Source organism: Oryzias latipes, chromosome 14, assembly GCF_053564925.1.
Source record: "Oryzias latipes strain Hd-rR chromosome 14, Olatipes_Hd-rR_3.1".
Lineage (NCBI taxonomy): Eukaryota > Metazoa > Chordata > Actinopteri > Beloniformes > Adrianichthyidae > Oryzias > Oryzias latipes.
The window spans coordinates 31,286,043-31,308,359 of NC_136250.1; the positions used below are offsets into that span (position 1 = coordinate 31,286,043).

Consider the following 22,317-nt stretch of genomic DNA (forward strand, 5'->3'; position numbering starts at 1 on the left):
GAAAACAAAATCTGAAATGTCTTCATATTTTATTATTTAATTTTGTTTTCTTATCTTTGTTTTTGTTTAATTTTTGGTTTCTGAAATTAATTTAGTTTTCTAAATTGTCAAACTGCTTTTTGAACTTTTGATCTAAAAAATGTTTTTGGATCGACTGATTTGAACTTCAGGGCCACCGTATGAAACACTACAGAGCTGAAGAAGCCCCCCCCTCATGAGGATCCAGACCGTTTCTGTTATTTCAGTAAAAATGAATCAACTGGAGGCAGAAAGAGGAACATTTTCTGACAGACAACATTAAAGACCAGGGGCCTCATTTATAAAGCTTTGCGTAGGATTTGCGTCAGAAGTGGCGTACGGATGAAACATAGGACGTGCGTACGCACAGAAATATTCGGATTTATAAAACCGTGCGCACGCACATCCTACGCATCTTTCCCTTAATAAATCACAACCGATTCTAAATGCAGCGCAGCTTTTGCGGCTTCATGACACGCCCATATGTGCCCATAAATAGTCCGTGAAACGCCCACAAATGAATATTCATTGATTGGGAAACCATGGCAAACACCGAGAGGAAATCAAAAAAAAGTAACTTCACTCAATGTGAAGTAGAAGTTATCGTTGGCGAGTTGGAAAAGAGGAGAAAAGTGTTGTTTGGAGGGCACAGTGTGGGCATTACTAATGCCAAAAAGGCACATGAGTGGCAAACGGTGGCAGACGCCGTAAATGCTGTAGCCTCACAACCTCGGACCGTGGCCGAAATAAAAAAGAAAAGGTCGGACATCAAAGTCAAGACGAAAAAACGTCTAGCGATGCATCGGGGGGGGGGGCACCGGAGCGCCAGATGCACCGGGTGACACGCGTGGTTCCTCCGAGTGCTCCTCTGTAACGCCGGGCCCAAAAGCCCGCAGAGGTCCAACAGGACGGCTGGAGGAAGTCGGAACCGGCTCATAAGCCACTCGTCCTCGTTTGCCAACAAGTCTTCTTGCTGTCTAAAGATGCGTTCACTCTGAATTCTTCCATTTGCCACATCTTCTAAGAGCGCAAGATCAGCCATTGTGCGTCATTACGCATTGTGATGGGGCATTTTATTTCCCTCCATTTAATTACATCTGACAAGCTACAGATGTCGGTAATAATCCACGTGGAAATGGGAAATTGATCTGCAAATGTAATTTCTTGTTGCTTTCTGAATGGTTGAGACATACGCCATACATTGTTTTATCAAAAATAAAACAAACTAAAGGCATATGCATGAATACCATAATTCTGTAGCTTATGAAGAAATGTTTTACTATGTAAACAACTTTCCCCAGTGGACAATTAATACGTCTGTCCATCCGTCCGCACGCCCGCACCTATATCTGCTCCGCCAGACGGACACATTGACGGGAATATCAGTTTTGTACATTATTTCGTTCTGTTAACTATATTATTTATGAGGATGAATTGCACAACATGCCAATATTGTAGAACATGTTTCAATTTTCTTTCTGCAAATAAGTGTTCATTTGAATTTCTGTTGTAATTTTCGTTTTATTTTTTATTTGTTTCACTGCTGATGGATCAAACGGGTGTTGGTGTAGCTGTTAATTGTCAGACTTGCTTTGTGAAGTCTTCATGTTATTTCTGAGAGGCACTATTGTCATTTTCACTTTCACGTGTTTCTTCCATCTGTCGACGGTGTCGCCGTTTCTCATTTCACCCGTTTTTGTGCGTACGCCTGGGTCAGAGCGTGGAGGACCGCACATTTTCCCGTCAAGTTTGCTTTTATAAATCTCAACTATTGCGTAGAGAGTGGCGTACGCCTTCTTTTGTGCGTACGCAACCTTTAGAAATGAGGCCCCAGAACTCTTTCTTCAGCTGCTTCAGAACTCTTGGTTTTCCTTTTGGGTCTCGTCGGTTCTGAGTCAAAGTCCAGTCCGTGTTCTGGTTCTGCAGATGTTCCTAAGGACCAGCAGCTGCTCGCGGCTCAGGCGGCCGTCCTGCTGCTTCCAGATGAGCACAGAGAGGCGCTGCAGACGCTGCTCCACTTCCTGCGAGACGTTGTGTCCCGTGTGGACGAGAACCACATGACCCCCACCAACATCGCCGTCTGCTTGGCGCCGTCGCTCTTCCACCTCAACGCGCTGAAGGAGGACAGCAGGTGAGCAGAGGACACACCTGGAAACCTGACAGGAACTGAGGAAAAACAGGGGCCATGGGGGGGTCACAGATCTGAATCTGAGTTACCTTTACTGTATCCACGGCCTTAAGTTCTCTGGTCTACGCACATAAATGACCAGACAGTAACCCCGCCCCCACCTCTGGGGTTGATTCTGATGTTCTTCTGAAAGGAACGTGTGTCGTCGCATCTTCAGGGTTCTAGATCCTCTTCTCTCTGGAAGCGGTTCTATGTTCCTCAGATCTTCTCCTGCTGCAGGTCCGGTCACAGGAAGCGCCGTCTGGGCCGCCCGGACCAGCGGGACCTGAGCGAGAACCTGGCTGCCACCCAGGGCCTGGCCTTCATGATCACAGAGGTCCAGAGGCTCTTCCAGGTCCGTCTGCAGGCAGGAGCCACCAGAACCGCCAATCACGTCCCCCTTAGAACACCCGTCTCCGCCCACAGGTTCCAGAGTTCTGGCCGGGTCAGGGTGTTAGTCCGGAAGAGTCCAGAGAAGGTCCGGTTCTTCAGGACGGAGGCGACGAGAAGCGAGAAGAGGAGATCCGTCGTCTGAAGCGGAGCACCCAGCAGCTCCTGGAGGAGGTCCAGGAGGGGAGACCGGGCTGGGAGAGCCAGCCGGGTCCAGAACCGGTGGATCTGGCCTTCAGACAGGTAAACATGTGCTGGTGGGGGGGGGGTGAGTGTCACCGCCGCGGTGCTCCAGCTGCCTGGCGTCTCTGTTCTCAGGGGTGGGGTGACGCCCCCCTGCGCTTGTGGCGCGGCTCCGTGGAGGTGGACGCCCCCCATCGGGACGTGCTGCGGCGCCTGCTGAGGGAGCAGCCGCTGTGGGAGCCCCACCTGCTCCGGGCCGCCGTCGTCCAGACCCTGTCCCAGGACACCAAGGTCTACCACTTCATCCTCCGAGGGAGGGGCCCACGTCCCCCCCAGGAGCACCTGCTTCTCAGGTAAAGACCTGGAGTTTGGACATCCCATCATTTTTGGACCTTTTGATGAAACAGGTTCCGTTTTCAGGACCTGGCAGGACGACCCGCTCTCCGGCCCCCTCTACCTGTCGTCTGAGTCCACGCAGCACCCCCAGGTCCAGCCAGGGGGGGTCAGGGTCCATGTCCACTCCTGCCTCTACCAGTTGGAGCCCACAGGGGCCATCAAGACCCGGCTGACACACCTGTGCCAGACAGATCCCAGGTGAGGGGCCCGACAGGGGGCACTTTGTGCATCTGCAACAGCGCCCCCCAGTGGCCAACAGGTGCAGGTTGACCCTGTTCTAAGTGAGCAGGTTTGAATGAAAACATCTGCGGTCATGTGATCACGTCAGCAGAAGGAAGTCGACCCGTCAAAGACAGGTCCGAGTTCGGGTCCGCTTGGACCGATCAGCTCCGCCCTCCGGGCTGTTCCAGTCCTGCCCTTCCAGTGAGGCGTGTCATTTCCTGTTTCAGGGGGCGCTCGCCGGCGTGGGACAGGGAAGTGGGCGGTCATCTTCTGGCGTCCGGCCTGCTGGCCGTCAGAGAATCCTTCCGAGCCGACTTCAAAGAAACCAAGATCTGACGCTTCCTGTACCAACAGGAAATGGACTCAGCAGGTTTGGTGGTTGGTGATGCCGCGACCACAGCGGTTCAGGAGATCAGCCTTTTCCTCTGGACCCGTCCAGAAGACAGAGACTCAAACGGCGGGAAGCAAATGTTCCGTTTGTTTCAGTGGATTTTTGAATGATCTGCTTTGAGAGTAAAAACCGTCAGTAAATGAGACCAGAACCTGAATCAGTCTGTTCATGTGCAGCTGTTCTGTTTGACCCACAGACTGGACCAGGAACCTTCTCACTGAAGGCCAAGAGGGCTAGCCGCTCCTCCACCATGCCGCCCGCTGGTGTCAACATGAAACAGGATTTAGTTCACACTTGTTCACACCAGGACCTAGAATTAACCAGACTATAGAGGTTAGTGATGGTTCTGATCCAAATTACATATGCAGCCGTTTGTTTAGATAAGAACCAGACTTTTCCAGAATCCTGGTTCTGATTTTTGAAACCGGACACAACCTGGATTTCCTGCTGCCGTCATGTGAACCCTTTAAACCGGTTTAACTGAAAGTACTTCAACAGATGTGAACTGCAAGCGTTTCAGGTTCCAGAACCCTTTAATGCACAAAGCTCCGTTGGTGCGGTGAACCCAGGACACGTCCTGGTTCTGGCTGGTCCGGGTCACATCCTCTCCACGGGGCTGATGCCCAGGATTGCGAAGCCTTGGGCCATGATGGCGGCGGTGGCCTCGCACAGCAGCATCCGCCACATGTTGATCTTCATCACCTCACCTGAGGTCAAAGATCAAACAAAGACGGTTAGAACCCCTCCAGAACCTCCTGGTCCAGACGCCGATGTGAGTTCCTCACATGCCGCTCTGTTCACAAACAGAACCTCTGACTCTGCAGCTCCATCTGGACCGAGCAGAACCACCAGTGGGGTTCTGGTTCTGTTCAGACGGGTCAGGAGGTTCTGACTGAACGTGTCTTTTCATTTGAAGAAGTGAGACTTTGAGAACCGAGTCTGGATCGGATCCTCTGCTCTGACGGACCGACTGAATAAAACGGCGTGTTGCTTTGGGTTCATGGCAGAGAGGATTGTGGGTCTTCTGCGTGTGGCTGAGCCTCACCTGTCCGCCGGTCCTTCTCCACGCAGTAGCAGCTGTCGTAGAACTCGGTGAAGGTGGTGGCGAGCTCGTACAGGAAGTCGCACAGCGCGTGCAGCAGCAGGTCGTCCAGGATCTTCTGCAGGATCTCCGGGAAGCGCAGGATGCACTTCCCCAGCTTCCACTCCTTCTCGTGGTCCAGCAGGATCTCGGTGGTCTCCGCCGCCCTCCTCAGCGCCGCCTCGTCGATGTTGGCCAGGCGGGCGATGGACCTGCAGGAGGCGGAGTTCACGTTAGGAAACCGGCAGGTCGCCACGGCGCCGCCCTCGGATCCCAAATCAGGAACTCATTGATACCCGTCCACGTCCCTCATGAGGGTTGTGGCAAAGCCCGGACCGGACCGGACCACGACATCCATCAGAAGCTCAGGGTTTCCAAAACAGAGTCCAGAGCCGAGGCCTCCAGAACCTTTCAGTGGTCCTTCTGCTTCCATTATTTGATTAACTATTTACACCTAGAGCTGAATAAGCCCCGCCCCCAACCACCGCACAGGTTCTGAAGGCGAGAAGTGTGACCTCCTGGGTTTGATGACCTTATGATTCCAGCTCAGTGTTAGTGGACCCCTCCCCCATGACCACGAGGCCTCTGCCCCTCACCTGATGCGGGTGAAGGCGTACAGCAGGTACGCCGCCGTGTTCCCGCGGTCGTCCAGCATCTTGTCGAAGGAGAAGACGTAGTCGTTGATGCGGTTGTGGGACAGGTCGGCGTACTTGATGCAGCCGAAGGCGACGGCTCTCTGCGCCTTGGCGAGCTCCTGCGGCGTCAACACCTGCAGCGGAACGTCCACAGTCAGCATCCCCACATTGAGCCACGCCCCCTCAGAGGGAGGCGGGGCTACGAGTCATAAAATCTAGAACTTTCCAAAGACTGGGGGTGTGGCTGAGGCACAGCTGAGAGGTTCAGGGGTGTGGTCACGCCGAATGTGTCGCACATTTGAACCATCATTGAAACGCTTTTGGTGGTTCAGTGAGGCAAAAGAAACAAACCGCCACTCTGTCATCGCTTAGCTCCTCCCCCTTCCCAAGCAGCAGATGAACAGAGAGAAAAACTTAAAACTGAACATTCAGACAGAACCGGAGCAGAACTTCCGGTCTGGACAGAACCGGTTCTCCTCACCTTGTCTCGTTCCTTCTCCAGCAGCTTGTCCTTGCAGCGCTTAAGCCCCTCCTCCAGCAGGTCCATCAGCCTCACCGTGTCTCCAGAACGCGTCTTGAACTTCTTCCTGAAAGGAGAAAGCCGATGAGAAGCCGGCAGAACCTCTGCCTGGACCGGCGTGGATCTGAAGGACCGGCGTGGATCTGAAGGACTGGCGTGGATCTGAAGGACTGGCGTGGATCTGAGGGACCGGCGTGGATCTGAAGGACTGGCGTGGATCTGAGGGACCGGCGTGGATCTGAGGGACCGGCGTGGAGCTCCAGGACCAGCCTTGGGCTCACGTAGCCCCCCTCCATCCTGCACTCCACCTTCTGCATTTTCCAACCTCCAGCTGCTCTTTGGGCCCCCAGCGCCAAAGAGCAGGGACTAGGGGAGAAACACTCAGATGTCCAACAGTCAGTGAAGTACACTCACTTGTCCTCGCCTAGAACCACCCCAAAGCCGGCGTGCTCCACCCGGGTGACCTGCGGGTCGTACCAACCGATCATCCGGGCCACAGCAAACACAACCTGGAAGTGGACGGCCTGAAGGAGGAAAGAGGAGGTTCACCACAGAGGTTCTGACAGAACCGGTCCCCGATCCATGAACCTTTTTACCGCACCGTTTGAAAATGTTCTAACGGTAAACACCTCTGAACGGCGTGGAACAGTAGACAGCAGAACAAACAGAACACAGGTTCTGCAGGACCAAAAGTCCAAAACTCATCTAAATCAGTAAAAGGTTCATGAAGTGTGAATGTGAGGAAGAAACTGGAACCGCGTGGAGGTCGTTGACAGGAAGCTCCGCCCACCTGCCCGCTGTCGGTGACGTAGATGATGATGTCAGCCTTCTCCTGGAAGATCCGCTGGTGAAGGGCGGCCAGGTCGGAGGTGTCGTAGGTGTAGCCCCCGTCCGACTTGACGATGGTGAGCGGGATGGACTGGCCCGGGCAGAACACCAGCTTCCGGCCTTCGTCCAGCTCCACCAGGCCTGAGGAGCAGGAGGGGGGGGGGGGGCACATGCATGAGACAACAGCACCTCCCGCTGGGGGCCACATCTGGGGGGGGCGCACACCTTTGTCCTCGAACTCCTTCACCACCTGCGTCATCAGCTCCTGGTAGAAGGACTCCCCCCGCTCGATGAGCTTGACGTCCAGACAGTCGTAAACTTTCTGGAACTCTGAAAGGAAACGGGCCGAACAGACGGTCTCCGTCAGAACCATTGCATTGTGGGTAGCAGTTCAGTGGAAAACTGGTGGATGTCCAACGGATGGATACGGTCTGGATCTGAGCTGGGCTCCCGATGGAACCAGAACCGGACCCAGTTTGGCCCGCTAAGCTGGACCTGAACTGAATGGGATTCTGACATGAGCCCCTCCCTGCTTCAGGCTCAGAAGATCCTGATGGAGCTTTTGGACACACAGCTCCACCAGGAGACTGCTGTGTGCAGACGGGGGCGTGGCCAATGTGGGCGGGGCTAAAAGCATTAAGCATTGTTGAACGATTCCCCGCCCACTTCCCACCCGCGTTGAGGTTGGAATGGTTCCGTCATCACAGAAAGAAAATCTGCTTTGAAGGCCGGAAAGGATTTCTGAGTCCAACAGAACCTGCAGGTTCTTCAGAATGAAACACGACCCGTTCTGCCTCCAGCGTACACTTTTGGTGGATGACTCCTGACCCAGCAGAAGCGTTTTCGGTGAAGCGCACCTTTCCGGGACACGTCACAGATCAGCTTCCAGGCCCTGAGGAAGTCCGGCTCTTTGCTCTGCAGCCGGACCACACACCGGTAGGCCCGCTTCTTGAAGTCCTCGTCTTCATCAAACCGTTTCTTGGACTCCTGAGGGAGGAAGAAGAGTGGAGGTGGAGCAACAGATGACAGAACCGCCCACTGGATCTGGATCTCTAACAACAGAACCAGCTTTTGAACGTCTCACTCGGTTCAGTTTTTACCCAGAAACAAGCGCGAACTGACTTTGTAGAAGGCCTGCAGGTCGCTGATGGGCGGAGACACGCTCAGGTAGTCTGGGAACTTGTCCTGCAGGTGAGCGATCAGCATCCCGAACTGCGTCCCCCAGTCTCCCACGTGGTTCAGCCTGCAGAGGGCGCCAGAGAGTCAGACAGACGGCCCGAAGCTGCGAAAAGCCGCAGATGTGCGAAGGGCGTCACGGCGAGCCGACCTGAGGACGTCATAGCCCAGGAACTCGAACAGCCGACACATGCTGTCGCCTATGATGGTGGAGCGCAGGTGACCCACGTGCATCTCTTTGGCGATGTTGGGGGAGGAGAAGTCCACCACCACCTGAGCAACAAATACACGTTTCTGCTTTTTACTTCCTGTTCTGCTGGCGGCGTGGAGGTCGTCTGAAATGTTGACCTCGTCTCCCGACCAATGACAAAGACAGCTGAGAGACCCCGCCCCCCAAACACAGCCTTCGTCCTCCTACAGACCTTCTTCCTGGAGGGGAGAGGCGGCGGCTGCACGCCGTTGACCAGCAGGTTGCTCAAAAGTTTGGACACAAAGCTCTTCTTCAGGTGGATGTTGATAAATCCTGCAGGGGGCGGAGCCAAAAAGCACAGGTGTTTGTTAGAGAAGCGTTACAACAACCTAAGCGGCGGGGCTTCATGGAGCAAATGAGGGTTCGGGTCAAAGTGACGCCGTCCGTGGACGCGGCGTGGAAGGAGCGCTTTGTTCACGGATCACTTCTGGGTAAGACAAGAAACGCCACACCTGGAGGGGGGGGGGTCTTTCTGCCAAGAACCAGTTTGACTGACCGGCAAGGAGAATTTGACAGTTTAAGAATCCCATCATGCACCTGCAATAATGCTGCTGTGCAGTGGGCGGAGCCTCATTTTCAGATTGTCTGAAAAGCAGTTTTAATAAAAGTCCTTTTGACCAATCACAGCAGAGATTCACCAATTCTAGGTGGTTTTCTTTGTAGAATTGGGTTTTCTGAACTCCTAAAGAATCAGAACCATTCAGTTCTGATCTGGATCAGAGCGGGTTTGTGGTTTACCGCTCGGCTCGTAAATACAGCAGGTTTAAATGCATAAGAGTCGAAATGTGAATCCGCTGCAGCTGTGGACGGACCGGACCGGGCCGGGCCGGCGGTACCTGGTCCAGCGATCTCGGTTCTCTGGATGAGCTCGTTGTCTGGAAGGTTCTGGAGGATCCTCTCTGCGATTTCTCTGGGGTTCACCTTCTGCTCCTTTGCCTTCAGCATCTGAAACACCAGCAGGTTTGGAGTGAGGAAGGTTCCGGAAAGACCGGAGCGTCAAACCGACAACCTTCATGAACGGATCACAACCCAAAACCCAAACGGAGCAGAAAACCAGCAGGTTGCTGCAGACGTTCTGTCTCCTTACAATCAGACTGACCTCTAGGAGAACACAGGAACACAAAGGCTCATGGGTAATAGGATGCGGCCTCACCTGGGCGATCGCCATGGCGCTGTTGCATTGGTAGTCTCCAAACTTGGCTTGCTGGTTGGGCGTGACGGCGAGCGGCGGGTTGTCCAGCTCTGGAAAGGACGTGCGGATGGCCCGGCCGAAGACCTGCTGCAGCCGCTGGTTGATGTTGGTCATGGACTTACTGCAGGGGGGGGCATCTTCCTGCAGACTCTGCACAGACCGAGGCACACGCCTTCATCGAGGGTCTGGGGGTCTCCCTGCACCGCGTTCTCCGTGCAGCAGTTCCTCCAGGGGTCAAACATTCACGACATGCTCAGGATTTGGGTTTTTGGACCCGACCAGGGTCTGTACTGTGAAGATGCTCGTCTGCTTGGACTTTGCTTCTGCTTTGTATCCACAGGCTGTGACAATAAAGTTGACTCAAATCTTTTTAAATAAAGTTGAAGACTGAACTAAAACTGAATGAAATAAACGTTAAAAAAATAAAACCTGATAATAAAACACAAGCTGCCCTTCTGAGAGGAAACACTGAGACTAAAGTAATCAGATTACCTTCAGAGTACAGAAAGATTCCTTTAAGGGTACGTAACCCCTGAGGATACTTCAACCAGCATCTCCGCTCTCCTTCACTCACCCTCTTCAGGATGTTGAGGCGGTACTTCAGTTTGGCGTTTTCCTCCCACAGCTCGTCTAGACGGGGCGACAGATTCAGGTTCTGTGGGTTCTTTAGACTCTGGATCTCCGCTGATAAACTCAGGATCTCCCTTTCCTGAAAACAACCCCCCCCCCCCCAGAAAAAAACTTAATATTTGATTTAAATTTTTATTCAAAACCATTTAAATGATAAAAATGCATAATCGTTCGGAAACAGAAAATCTGTTAAAAACTCCGGGACAGGTAAACCAGCTGAGTTCTCTTTAAAAAATAAAATAAAAATGAATTACCAAAATAAAAGTCCTCAAACACAATGAGTTATACCGCGATATAACATTGGTCAAACATTTGATGCGTTCAAAGACCACGAGGGGGCGCTAAATCCCGCTTTGATGGTGTGGAACTAAAGTTTTCCACTACCTGAGCTTCAGGTATTTTCTTCCAAATCACGACATGTAAAGACGCAGAAAACTACAGAATAATTTAAAAAAAACAATCTAGATCTTTTGGGTCTTTTGCATTAATCTGACAAATAAACGAGTTGAAAACATGACAGTACCAAACAGAAACCAAACTTAAGTTCATACGAAAGTATTAGCACCAAATTGGATTAAGGAAAAATAAAACTTAACGGAACGTGACAAGAAGAGTAGATACATAAATATTTTTTGTTTATTTCTGGAACAAAGTTTCGACAAATGAGGCACGAATCACAAAAACTGTTAATGAGGACGCGGCTTGGTTCCTGTGCACGCGCCATGCTAATGTTAGCTAACCTGCTGCTGCAGACGCGCGGTGTGCTCGCTCACGCGCTCTCCCATCTCTGAGATAGAATGCTGCGGGACAGAATACTGCGGGACCTGCGCGACTAGCAAGGAAGGTAGGGAAACACGATGCTGATGAAACCGGCAGCGGGGCTGGTAAACTTCTGACCGTTTCCGGGTCGTCTTCTTCTGCGACGCTTGCTGTAGAATCACAGCGGGAGTCGCCGCCTACCGGCGAAAGGTGGTTCTGCAGACTCGAAAGGTCAGAGCGCGTCTGTCCGAGTGATTTTGTTTCATCTCATCTCTTATTCAGATATGATCAAACTTAATTCATCAACTATGAAACATGCCTTAACATTTCCAGTAGCAGCTTTTCTTCATGATTGTGAACAACCTCATTTGTAAAATAAAACTGTTAATAATTAAAACTGCTTTTTATTTAATGGTCATGTGGTTTCATCAACATTTGAATCATTCAAATAATCTATTACTGACACACCTGGTTTGTGACATCGGTTCCCTGTGTTTGACCCCTCCCTTCAGGAAGCAGCATCAGGCGTTTGTGGTCTTGAGCGCGGCCCGCGTGTCCCGAGGAGCGGCTGGGAAACACTTAGATTGATTTGTTTTTGTCAGGATTTTTAAATCTGAGGCAGTTTCTCACTGATAGCAATAAGGTCCGCCCTCTGGCACCAAAGCCTAAAATGTTTTTAAAAAAATTTATAAAGTGTCACAGAGGAAATGATCCAACTACTTTCAAAATAAAAAACATTCTATTTGGTGACTAGGGCTTTTATTTTCTTAAACTTTGAATCTAAAATAAGAGCTTCAGTGCTGTGGGTGGGCTCTTATGTTGAAAAGGCTGAGCAGGTACGCTCACCTGAGCCTAGACCTGTATGGAGCGTTTTATGACAGACTCTCAGCCGCGGGTTTGAACCCATCTGAACTCTGGATGTTCAGCAGATTTAGGAATAAACCACATCACAGACGGACAGAAGAGAACTCTTTTATTGTGAAACTACAAAAACGTTCATTTTTCTGATGACTTCTGTTGTGTGCTGGTGAGATATTTACATTTCAGTGTCCGAGGATCACATTCACAGCTTCTCTGGACAAACACAAACACACCCACATCCAAGAAGTGCAATAAATACACGCTGCACGTCTGTCGCGGCGTCAGCTGAGCGGCCGAAGAGTCATGGAAGGAAAATGGAAAAGAGAATTTGTGGAAAAACGGCTCCGTTTCTGCTTCCCAGAGGAAGGAGCTCCTTTCCAGATGAAAACAGGTGTTTTTTCTTCTCACCCTCAGACGTTCTAACGGCTAACAGTGTTGCAGCTCCGCCTGAGGGGCCCTGGCTTCGGCTTCCTGCGCTCACCTGCAGGAAGTCGCCTCACCTGATCAGTCAGAACCGTCCAATCAAAGCTCAGCTTTTGCCTGTTTGAATCTTTTCTGAGCTTCAAGTATGAAATTAAACATCCAAAAGGACTCCTGGTGTTCCTCAGGGTTCTGAACTTGGACCAGTGAAATGTTTTAGTTAACAGCGTCATCTGGAATCAATACGTCTGACCTACAGGACGACATCTGCTCACAAAGAGCTTCTGGCAGCCCAGGTCAATAAAACAAACGGTTCCTTTAGAACACGTGTCAAACTCCAGGCCTGGGGGGCCGGCGTCCTGCATGTTTTCTAACCAACCTGCCACTGAAGCTCCTTATTGGCTAAACACACCTGATCCAGGTAATCAACAGCAGATGAGGCAGGATTTCTGAAAAAGCAGCAGGAGGCCGGCCCCCCAGGCCTGGAGTTTGACCCCCCTGCTTTAGAACGAGCAGAGGAGCTAAAGTGAAGAGCGTCTGCTCCTGAGCTCCAACCGCAACGTCCTGGACTGAAAGTACGGAGCATTTCCTTCGTCTGCTAGAACCTCCTCAGACGCTCCAAAGCCGACCGACAGTTAAGATCCAGAACTTCATGGATCAGACCAACTCAAACTTCATTTCCATCAGTATTTTACCAGAAGGAAATGAAAAGATTTGATGTTTTTAAATCTAAATATTTTCAGTTTGTGTTTTGTATTTAATTCTGAATGTTTTTATGCTGTAAATAAACTAAATATGAACAATAATAATAATAATAACAGTCACTGATCTGCAGTAAAACTTTGAAAACACAAAACCGTTTCTGAAACTTCTGGTTTTTGAGGCGCGTCTGTAAACCAAACCAGCGATGTCCCGCGGCTCGGGGTTGGAGACCCCCGGAAACGCTAAACGGAGCCGAGGTTCCGTGGTCAGGAACTTCCTGCAGCACAGGCGCAGCTTCCTGTTTAAAGCCAACACTTCCTGTGAGCTTCACACTTAGAACTCAAACTAAAGACGGCTCCTGCAGGACAGGAAACAGAAGCCAAATGCTTTTATTGGATTTATGGCCACATGGGGGCAGCAGGAACAGCTAAAGCCCGTGACCTTTAACCCCACAGAGCTGAAACCATCTGAAGCAGGAGCTTAACGTGAGGCTGGTGCTCCTCCATGACGTCCAGAACTTAAAGCCTGGATTCTAAAGACAAAACATGCCACCACAGCGTAGAAACAAGAAAAAAAAAACATTTTACCATCAGCCAATCAGAATAGAGGTGGAGCTTCCTGTCAGCTGACTGGACAGTTTTCCACACATTCATACATTCAATAAGAAAATACATTTGATCTTCACTTCCTGCGTGTTTCAACAATCATTGTGTGCTTCTACAGTTAATCATTCCAGCCAGAGGCTCGGCTTTCTCTAGAAAACGCTGTTTATTTCTTCCTAAAGGTGGTTAAAGTGCGAACTATCAGACTACCATCATCTACCTGAGTGTTAGCCAGCTCTAGTGCAGTTTCTACGCTAATGTTTACCAAGTCTCCAGCTTTCCTGTGTCACGTTGTTAGACCTTCATAAACGGTTACAGCTCCAATCCTCTGGACGATCCTTTTGTTGGATCTGGCGACCCCTGTGGTGACACCGGGTCACTGCAGCTCCTTCAGACCCAATCTTTCTTTAGAAAAGACGCATTCTGGTGGAAACATGGGCATCACGCTGAATCTCTGCCAGTTTAAGCTAAAGAAAACTCAATTATTTTTTGTCTGCAGGAACATTTGTGAGGACCGCTCTGCTCGGTCATAAACGGTGGCGGGAAAGCCAGCAGCTGTTCACGGCTGGAGAACGTCCAGCTTGGTCACATTCAGGAGTTACCGTACCTCCCCTCTGCTCCCACTCATCATTCTGTTTCACTTAAAAACGTCCTTACATCAACAAAAGCTTCTGCTCGCCACATCATTAACACAGAACCACTGAGTGCAATGTGGGCGTGGCCAAATGGTGAAGGTTCAACAAGCATCTTCTCAACGTCACGCCAACATGGGATCTCTTTCTGACAAACCTCTCAGAGTCTTGATGTCAGAAACGTTTGCAGAAAACTATTTTCTAACCTCAAACCGGGTTGAGAGGAGTGTGGAGAGGTCGTCATGGCAACTGTCCAGAGACGTTTATCCGGTTGCTTTTGCACGAGCAGACAGTTTTTCCTAAATGATAGATTTGCTGCAGAGAAGCAGGAAAAACGGCAATAAAAGTACATTTAGCAATAATTCCCAAGGTTCTGTTCAGAACTCAGGATCAGGTTCTGGTTCTGGACAGAGGAGTTTGACTGACAGGAGCTGGATCAATGGAAATGATCTCAAAAACAAACTTTTATTTGAATGTAGCTCTAAAAATGAATCATCTGAAGGATTCTAACTTTAGACTGTGGCTGATATTTACAAACAGGAGGAGGAAACATGAAGCTGAACGGATCACGTGTCAGAACGCCGTGAAACACGTCTGTCACAGGTGAAGCGTTTAATACCGCCCCCATCCCTGCAGTGCCGTTCTTGTGCCATTTCACAATAAAAACCTCGGGTGCCCGCAGGAATGATGGGCTGTCTGTGTAAACTGGAGGTCAGAGCGACCGCTGGACGCCGCCCTCATGACGGAACGCCAGGTATTTCCTTCCTACCTACGCCCCAAACGTCCCGAGCAAAGCTCCCGACACGCTGAAGAACCGGAAGAAATGCTGCTCTACACGCTGTCAGCCGGCAGGTCGGGGATGCAGGCCTTGGCTCGAGTGAAGAACGCCATCTTCTCCCTGGAACCACAAACAGACGCGTCATGCGGCGTGAGCTCGTGTATGTCGGTCTGATGGAAAAGCGGCGTCTGTAAATGCGCCCTCGGGAGGGAGCCTCAGCCCGCCGGAAAAATACCACGTAGATCAAGTGCTGCACAAATGAGGCACCAGACACTTGTTTTCTGCATTTGCCCCCTCTACTGGGGGAGCCGTGAACTGCAACTCCTTCTAGCTGAGTGTCAAGCAACCCTGCATTTAGAGTTTTTACCTACATGTGGGTTTGAGCCCACAACCTCAGAGTCTCAGGCCAGACACTCTACCAGAGCACTAAGCTGGTGATGGAACCTGCTGGGCTCTTCACACGTCAAACTGCTGGAGGCCGGCGGTCGTACCTGAAGGTCTGGATCTCGGGGAGCTCCTTCCGGCTCTGCGCTCTGATCTTGTGGACGTCCTTGGTTGCGGTTCTCATCATCTTCTCCACTCTCTTCTCCTGCAGCTGCTCCTCAGGAGTCTGGGTCAGAACCAGAATGCGGCTCAGTAAAAGCCGCAGTAAAAGGCCGAGACCGGATCCGGTCTCCCGCTAGTACCTGCTTCTCCGCCTGCCTGAGGAGGAGGCGGAAGCGCTCGTCCTCCTGCACCCAGACGGGAAGCTCCCTCTGGCCCTCCGTCCGGGCCTTCTCCAGCTGCCTCTTCAGCTCCCGCAGGACCCGCAGCTCCTGGGCCAGCCGGGCCTGCCGCGTCCGAGACACCTGCAGGTCCAGCTCCAGGTCCAAGGAGGTCTGAAGGAGGCCGTCCAGGCTTTTGGCCGGCACCGGAGGCTGCAGGTGGGGGGAGAAGGTAGGCTCGTGGATGACCCCCTTAAAATGCTGAGTCACGGTGAGAGATGTTTACGGTCAAACTAAACTCCAGCTGTCTGATCTACACGGCTCTGCGCTCTGATTGGTGACACAACTCAACTGCTCTCCTGCTGCTGTCTCCTGATTGGCTCACTGTCCAGAAGGCGGAGCCAGTGTTTACACACAAAGAGGGTGTGAATGTAAAGTACATGTGGGTTTGCGTTCAAGCCTTTTCTTTATGTCCTCTAGAAACAAAATCTCTGCAAGAAAAATAAACTGCATCCACTGCAGCCTGACATGAAAGGGTCTGATATAACAAAACTCCAACTAGAGGTCAAATGTTCCTCATTTACAGATTTCCTCTGATTTCATCTGCAGGATTGATTGTTTTTCTTTTTTCAAGAGGAACCTCATCTCCGTCTTTGGCTCCTCTTTCAAAAAAAAAGTCACTTCCGACCAAAATCCAACAAAACTGGACAAAGCGTCAGAATGAGCTGCCCAGCCCGAACAACCGGAAGATCCCGGACAAGCCCCCAGACAGAGGTTTTACCTTCTTCATGCGCATGCTGCGTCTCTCGGAGGCGTTCCTGACAAACGGAGACTTCTTGGAGAGCGTGGAGCTGTCGCTGTCGCTGCGGTTGATCTGAAAGGACCAGAGCGTCAGTGAAGCGTCGCGGCCGCCACAGACTCTGCGCTAGCGCCTGGAGCTGCAGGTACCCTGCAGATGTACTGGCTCTGAGGTCCAGGGGAGAAGGTCTTGGACCGGATGATGGTGTGGCCCCTCATGAAGGGGTTCTGGTGGACGTCGGGGCGCCTTTCCTTAGGCCGGACCACAGAGCAGTGATGGGACGCCGTCGTGTTCTCCGTACTCGTCTCCTTGTTGACCTGTGGAGACAAAAAGATGTTTGGATAGAGAAACATTTAAAAGACTTTCAGATGTAAAAACCTGTTTTATGACTGAAGAAACGGCCGTTACCCTCTCTGCCATGGCTGCTGAAGGATGGGGGTGTTGGTTGACTTTTCCCTCCTCTTCTTCCGTCTCCCATTGGCGGTTGTATGGAAAAACTCCATCCCCTGCGAGCAGAGGCCCCGCCTCCTCCACGCCATTTGATTCCTCGAACACGTCGGCCTCAAAAGGGTCGCTGTGCCTGAGCACACGAGTCACGTCAGTGAAAAGACGCTCTGAAACCCTCATGAAGACATTTGAACGTGAAACAATCCTGTTTGTGTTACACGATGAAGATTCAGTTTACAAACTCGTCTGACTTTTTGTCTCAATGATTTGAATGTTTGAACATTTTCATATTGAAGTTTCAGTATAAAAACGTACTGAACTGAGCCGATCTACACCAACCATGCGGCGAAGAAGGAGGACTCACCACTCGTCTTCCTCGCCATCTTCAGCTGCTCCACTGCTGCAAACATCCACCTGAAACCCCAACGAAGAGCGTGATGGTCCTGCTGCTGCCCTCAGCAGATACCCCTTCAAGTCTAAAGCAATGACATCATGACCATCTGGTGATCAGTGGTCATGTGACCGCCTGCTAGGACGATGGAGGATCTGAACCAGAACACGTCTATAAATGTTCCTCTAAGGTTTTTCCACTGAAAATGAAACCGTCTGTAAATCTCTGCAGGATTTAGACAAATGGAAGGAAGCAGCAGCAGAACTGACGGGTGTAGTTCCAACCCGGTCCACTGGGGGTACCTGTGCAGAACTCTTCGTCCCTCTGCTGTCCTTGTTGTTCTCAGGTGTGCTGTGGACGCGGCTCAGAAGGTTAAACCACCTGGTGCACCTGTCCTCCACACAGCTGACATCAGCCAAGCTGATCTGAGCCCCCGCCTGGAGGAGGAGGAGTAGGGGAGAAGGAGCATAGCGAGGTTTCATGAGCGCCAACACACAGTCTGAATGGAGGACGATCAGCTGATGTCGCTCTCACCGCACACTTCTCGTGGCCCGACGTGCTGGCAGTGCAGACATCAACCCTCAGGGTCTTTTGCCGCAAAGCACTGTGGGAAATCTGCATGCCAAACACCTCGTTGATCAGTACCACGTCCTGAGGCAGCCAGCTGCGGGTGCGGAAGAGGCAGCGAGTGGCGTGCGTGCACGGCAGCATGGCCACGCGCACGTGCCTGAGGAACCAGGAACACCGTGAGCATCAGCGGTTTGATCCACACAAAGTACAAAGAAACGCCGTTCAGGACGTTGACACGGGTCACTTCCTGTTGGCGTGTCTGACTTTCCTGTCAGTAACACTCAATCCAGGCTACAGAATCTCTGATGACTCAGCAATTCAAGCTTTTCCTGATTTCCTGATATTTTACACCAAAACTCATCAGCGAGCAGAGAAATGGCACATCTTCCTCCGGCGATCTCCCAGGAGACGGACAGAAAGTTCAGAGTTTCAGCCAAAGGAAAGATTCAGAAACACCAGAAAAACGCCAAGAGCTGCTGTCAACCTTCTGGCGTTCGGATGACACTGAGGGAAACGTGGACGGATCATTTCCTACGTTTTCTGCTCCGCTGGCAGACAGAGGGCGCTGCAGTTGGACAGCTGCATGACGAGGACGCTGAAGCGCTGCTCTCTGGACTCGTAACGGAAGCCGAGCTGCACCTGAGAGCATCCCGGCGCCAGCCTGTCCTCCCCTGAGCCGTGGAACGGTTCTGCAGGAAGGCCCGGCCTAGAGGAACACGGCACATGAAAACCAGGACAAGTTAGGGAAGACTCAGGAAACTGACGAGGACCTGCAGCCAACAAACACTCTAAAGGTGTTTTGGTCACCTCAAATTTAGAATCAGCCTTCTTATATGGCTGAAAATGTGTAGAACAACACAAAACCTTTCAAAATAAAATCCAAACTTCTACATTTTCTGGGAGTGTAATTCTTCGTCTGTCCACTGGGTGTCAGTGTTTCCCTTCTCTGGAGGTCAATACAACGTTTAGCCTGAATTCACTCCTTCACAAATGAGTCACAAAAAAGAATATTTTGCTCCTGAAATCCATCGTACTTCCTCTCTGACGGTTCGTAAACTCCGCTGTCCCCGGCGACAGACTCATCTGACACCGCAGACGTCACGCCGGTCTTCTTTGGCCCCGCCCCTTGAAGCTGGCGAGCTGAGTTTGATGGCCAAGGAAGAAAAAAAGGAGATATCAGAACTTCTCATTGTTACACACCAAAATTCCTTTAGCCATAAAATATTTCAGAAAAGACATTTTTGCTTGCTGTCGTCCAAAAACGGTCAAAACTCTGTCGTGGTTCCATCATCATCAGACTGAGAAGATGAAGATGTTCATTAGAAACGTTTTGGATCAGAACGGGGAGCAAGGAGGACACCAGACACCGCGGCCACCTTTCACCTTCATCTCCAACACGCTCGCTGCTTTCTCACCCCCCCCCGCTTTACTCCTAGCCCATCAACTTTCTGATGCGGCCCCATCTTGCAGAGCCGGAGGGTTTCCTGTGACGGCGGTTTGTAGCTGCTGCTCTGTGAGCAGAAAGCCTCGTCATCGTTTCCTATCTTTGTCTTCAGGAGCTTCTCTCCAGAGTCCAACCTGGGCCCGGTTTTCCAGAACTTTGGATCAGGATGAAAGGGATCCGGATTACCAAATCCTCTGATCTGACTCCCCGGATCACAGATTTAAAGACCAGTATTTCAAAACTACAGCTGAGGAAACAGATGAGAAATATCTATCTATATCTAGATATACATCTTCCCTTCTCTGCCTCTGTGCCGGTCCCAAGCCCGGATAAATTGAGAGGATTGCGTCAAGAAGGGCATCCGGCGTAAAACATTGCCAAGTTAACCATGCGACTCGTCCTCGAAAGAGAGGTTGTTTCGCTGTGGCGACCCCTGATGGGAAAAGCCGAAAGAGAAAGGACATCTACATATATCTCTATATCTATCTGTCTAGATGTCTATCTATGTAGATAGACATCTAGACAGATATCTAGAGTCGGCCCCCAGGCCTGTCCCCACCCAAGCACTCTCAGACTCACTCACATTCTTCTGGGGGCCCCCCGCTCCCCCTCATCACAAAGCGACCCCCGCCGGGCCGACTGAACCATTGCTTTTTGTGGCTCCTCCCACAAAGTCTCCATCCACCAGGAAACAGTTTCCTCTTTGTTTACTGGGGCTGGATTTTTTTTGTTTTCAGCTGTTGTCATGGTTACCGCGTGTTGAGTCGGCATCGGCTCCTCACCTTTCGCCCCGTCGCTCAGAACGTTGTGGTTCAGCTTCACCTCTGCCTGCTTCTCATCAGAGTCCAGCTCTAGCTCTGCCAGCCTGCTGTGAAGCTCCAGGTCCAGGCCCGACCCGCTGGACCCCGCCGGGCCGGCAAAGGTGTCGCCCGGCATGAAGTGAGTGTCAGAGACCAGTGGCGAACAGGGCGGAGACAGCGAGGACAGAGACGAGCGCGGAGACAAGGAGCTCATGGAGTGAGGGGTCTCTGTCAGCCTGAGGGCCTGGATCCTGGAAGTCTCTGCTCCAACAGCGGCACCAGAACCATCTGGGTCTGCCCCGGCTTTGCCCTGAGCCCTTCCCTGGTCCCTCCCCCCACAGCCCGTCACCACCTCGTGCTCGTGGATGGTGGTGATGGAGCTGGAGGGCCGGTAGCCCACCTGACCTCCTTCCTGCAGGAGGGTGTCCAGTTTGTTCCGGAGGTCCGGGTCGGCCAGCTCGGGCTGCTCCAGGTAGATATCCGTGAAGCTGAGCGAAGAGGCGGAGCCTAAGCTGGAGGTGGTGGCCAAAGAGGCGCGGCTGGACGTGAGGGAGCCCCGGCTGCTGCTGGACGAACAGGAGAGGGTGCTGTCCGACAGGCTGGAGGGCAGATGGATTATTATTACGACATTTTCTTTCAGTTTTGTGTTTAGTACATTTCCACAAATTAACCGCCAGCGACACCTAAAGGGTTCATTTCTTTTAGCTTGTGTGGTTTTAAGGTCAAATCCTTGACTGTACACTCTAGCTGTACATGTGTGACATCATCCACAGAAAATGCTTTGCTTTTGGTCGCCATTTTTTCCGTGATGTGTCCTTCGTCCTGGTGGACCCGCAATGAGCTGCGATTGGCCCGTCTACATTTGGATGACACACCCCTTCCACTGAAAGCTGGCACGGGAGAATCTGTCAAACGCTTTGAGCCTGGGGCGTGAGCCCGCCTACTTTCTTTAACTACATTTCAGTCAGACGTTTAACAGAACGTAAAACAGCTTTGTCCCGGTGGTCCCTGCTGTTCTGCTCTGGGTTCTGAGTGATGAGTGTCGGTGAACAGACCTCTTCATCTGCATGTGCAGCGACGTGGCCAGGCGGACCATCTCCTCCAGCTCTCGGACCAGCTTGCTCCTCCGGCAGTGGAGCCGCAGCCTGAAACGACAGGGGGAGGAGCCTGAGGAGGCGGTTTTGCTGCAGCTCCTTGATCTCCACCCGCCCACCGCGTGTTTACACACAGACTATGGAGGAGGAGGCGAAGAACCCCCACCCACCCCCACCTCCTTAACCTGTCCCGGAGCACAAAATGCTTGATCCTGTTTCTGCAGAACCCTGACGGATCAGAACCAAACCCCAGCGAGACCGTTCAGAACAGAGCCAGGCATTTTCAGATCTTTGTTTTGGGGGGGCCGACTCGCATTTGTGGAGGACAACAGCCTGGCGGACAGCGGAGTCTCAGCTTTCAGGAACAGGAGACGAAGCACAAAGAGGCTGAGCTCAGGTGGAGCCGGACCTGAACACCGAACAACGGGACGCTTGTTAGGAAAAAACGGGGGGAGTGGTCATCTGTGAAGGTCGTCATCATCATGACCTACAGATGAGCTGAATCCCTCCACAACGACGAGACTGAAGCATCTAGAGCGTCAACCTTCCTCTTCCTCACAGGTTCTGCAGCTGCAGCAGAACTGCAGGGCGGTGGAGCCGCGTTCTGGAGCTTCGTCTCACTCAGTGCTTCTCAAACAGTGGGGCGCGCCCGATGCCAGGGGGGGCGCGCGGTAGTGGCGGTTTCAGGCACAGGTAATACGGCCGATTGTCCGGTGCGCAAATTTAACGTGGGGCGGTGGTGACAGCAGCTCAGTGCTTGGAAAAAATCTGCGCCACTATTGGGTTCCTATTGTTTGTTAAAGGTCAGAGTTTGTAACAGGCTGAAACTGTGAATCCCCGTCACACGCGTGTGTGAGAACAAAAGGGGAGGGGTAGTGGGCTCAGGCTGCAGGTGAATCGGGGCACGCAGAGAGCTGCCTGTTGCCCAACACCTGGATCATGGCCTTTAGAGTCCTCAGCTCATGCTAAAAATGTCTTTCTTTATGAACTATTGTAGACATTTTGATGACGTGTCTTTATTTACCATATAAATGTTTGTTTGTTTTTTTACATCGGCCTGTCGTTTATGACATCATAAATAAATAATCAATATTTAGAAAAAAAATCACCACAATTTTTGTATCTATTTCTTCAGATTAAAAACGTTAAATACATTGCTGCTGTGTTAAAGTTTCAGATCAATTTACATTTAATTTTATTTATTGATTAAATTATTTTTCTCAGCATCAAATGGT

At 51.4% G+C, this 22,317-nt stretch overlaps 3 protein-coding genes across 5 annotated transcripts in view; 1 reads left to right on the forward strand and 2 right to left on the reverse strand.

The window, feature by feature from the left end:
• Positions 1 to 3,912, forward strand: part of LOC144983727 (stAR-related lipid transfer protein 13) — a 30,980-nt gene extending 27,068 nt beyond the window's left edge. For both annotated transcript variants that reach the window (XM_078930902.1, XM_078930903.1), the window contains 6 exons: positions 1,945 to 2,149; positions 2,426 to 2,540; positions 2,612 to 2,818; positions 2,894 to 3,111; positions 3,179 to 3,352; positions 3,604 to 3,912. In XM_078930902.1, coding sequence (XP_078787028.1) covers positions 1,945 to 2,149; positions 2,426 to 2,540; positions 2,612 to 2,818; positions 2,894 to 3,111; positions 3,179 to 3,352; positions 3,604 to 3,712 — 1,028 coding nt within the window. In that variant the 3' untranslated portion in view covers positions 3,713 to 3,912. The remainder of the gene's footprint in view (positions 1 to 1,944; positions 2,150 to 2,425; positions 2,541 to 2,611; positions 2,819 to 2,893; positions 3,112 to 3,178; positions 3,353 to 3,603) is intronic.
• A 369-nt stretch (positions 3,913 to 4,281) lies between these two features.
• Positions 4,282 to 11,124, reverse strand: rars1 (arginyl-tRNA synthetase 1). The gene is made up of 15 exons (XM_078930901.1): positions 10,820 to 11,124; positions 10,024 to 10,158; positions 9,411 to 9,599; positions 9,094 to 9,202; positions 8,430 to 8,530; positions 8,159 to 8,280; positions 7,954 to 8,074; positions 7,689 to 7,818; positions 7,057 to 7,161; positions 6,794 to 6,972; positions 6,418 to 6,527; positions 5,965 to 6,070; positions 5,445 to 5,617; positions 4,813 to 5,060; positions 4,282 to 4,474 (listed from the first exon to the last, which is right to left on the reverse strand). Exons 1-15 carry the CDS (start codon positions 10,862 to 10,864, stop codon positions 4,365 to 4,367), a joined length of 1,983 nt encoding a protein of 660 aa, XP_078787027.1. The 5' UTR covers positions 10,865 to 11,124; the 3' UTR covers positions 4,282 to 4,364.
• A 3,377-nt stretch (positions 11,125 to 14,501) lies between these two features.
• wwc1 (WW and C2 domain containing 1) overlaps positions 14,502 to 22,317 on the reverse strand; it is a 32,599-nt gene continuing 24,783 nt past the window's right edge. For both annotated transcript variants that reach the window (XM_078930899.1, XM_078930900.1), the window contains 13 exons: positions 21,044 to 21,133; positions 19,971 to 20,587; positions 18,779 to 18,884; positions 18,280 to 18,450; positions 17,709 to 17,901; positions 17,477 to 17,611; positions 17,148 to 17,197; positions 16,745 to 16,916; positions 16,486 to 16,653; positions 16,319 to 16,411; positions 15,520 to 15,750; positions 15,325 to 15,443; positions 14,502 to 14,953 (listed from right to left, as the gene is read on the reverse strand). In XM_078930899.1, coding sequence (XP_078787025.1) covers positions 14,887 to 14,953; positions 15,325 to 15,443; positions 15,520 to 15,750; positions 16,319 to 16,411; positions 16,486 to 16,653; positions 16,745 to 16,916; positions 17,148 to 17,197; positions 17,477 to 17,611; positions 17,709 to 17,901; positions 18,280 to 18,450; positions 18,779 to 18,884; positions 19,971 to 20,587; positions 21,044 to 21,133 — 2,212 coding nt within the window. In that variant the 3' untranslated portion in view covers positions 14,502 to 14,886. The remainder of the gene's footprint in view (positions 14,954 to 15,324; positions 15,444 to 15,519; positions 15,751 to 16,318; positions 16,412 to 16,485; positions 16,654 to 16,744; positions 16,917 to 17,147; positions 17,198 to 17,476; positions 17,612 to 17,708; positions 17,902 to 18,279; positions 18,451 to 18,778; positions 18,885 to 19,970; positions 20,588 to 21,043; positions 21,134 to 22,317) is intronic.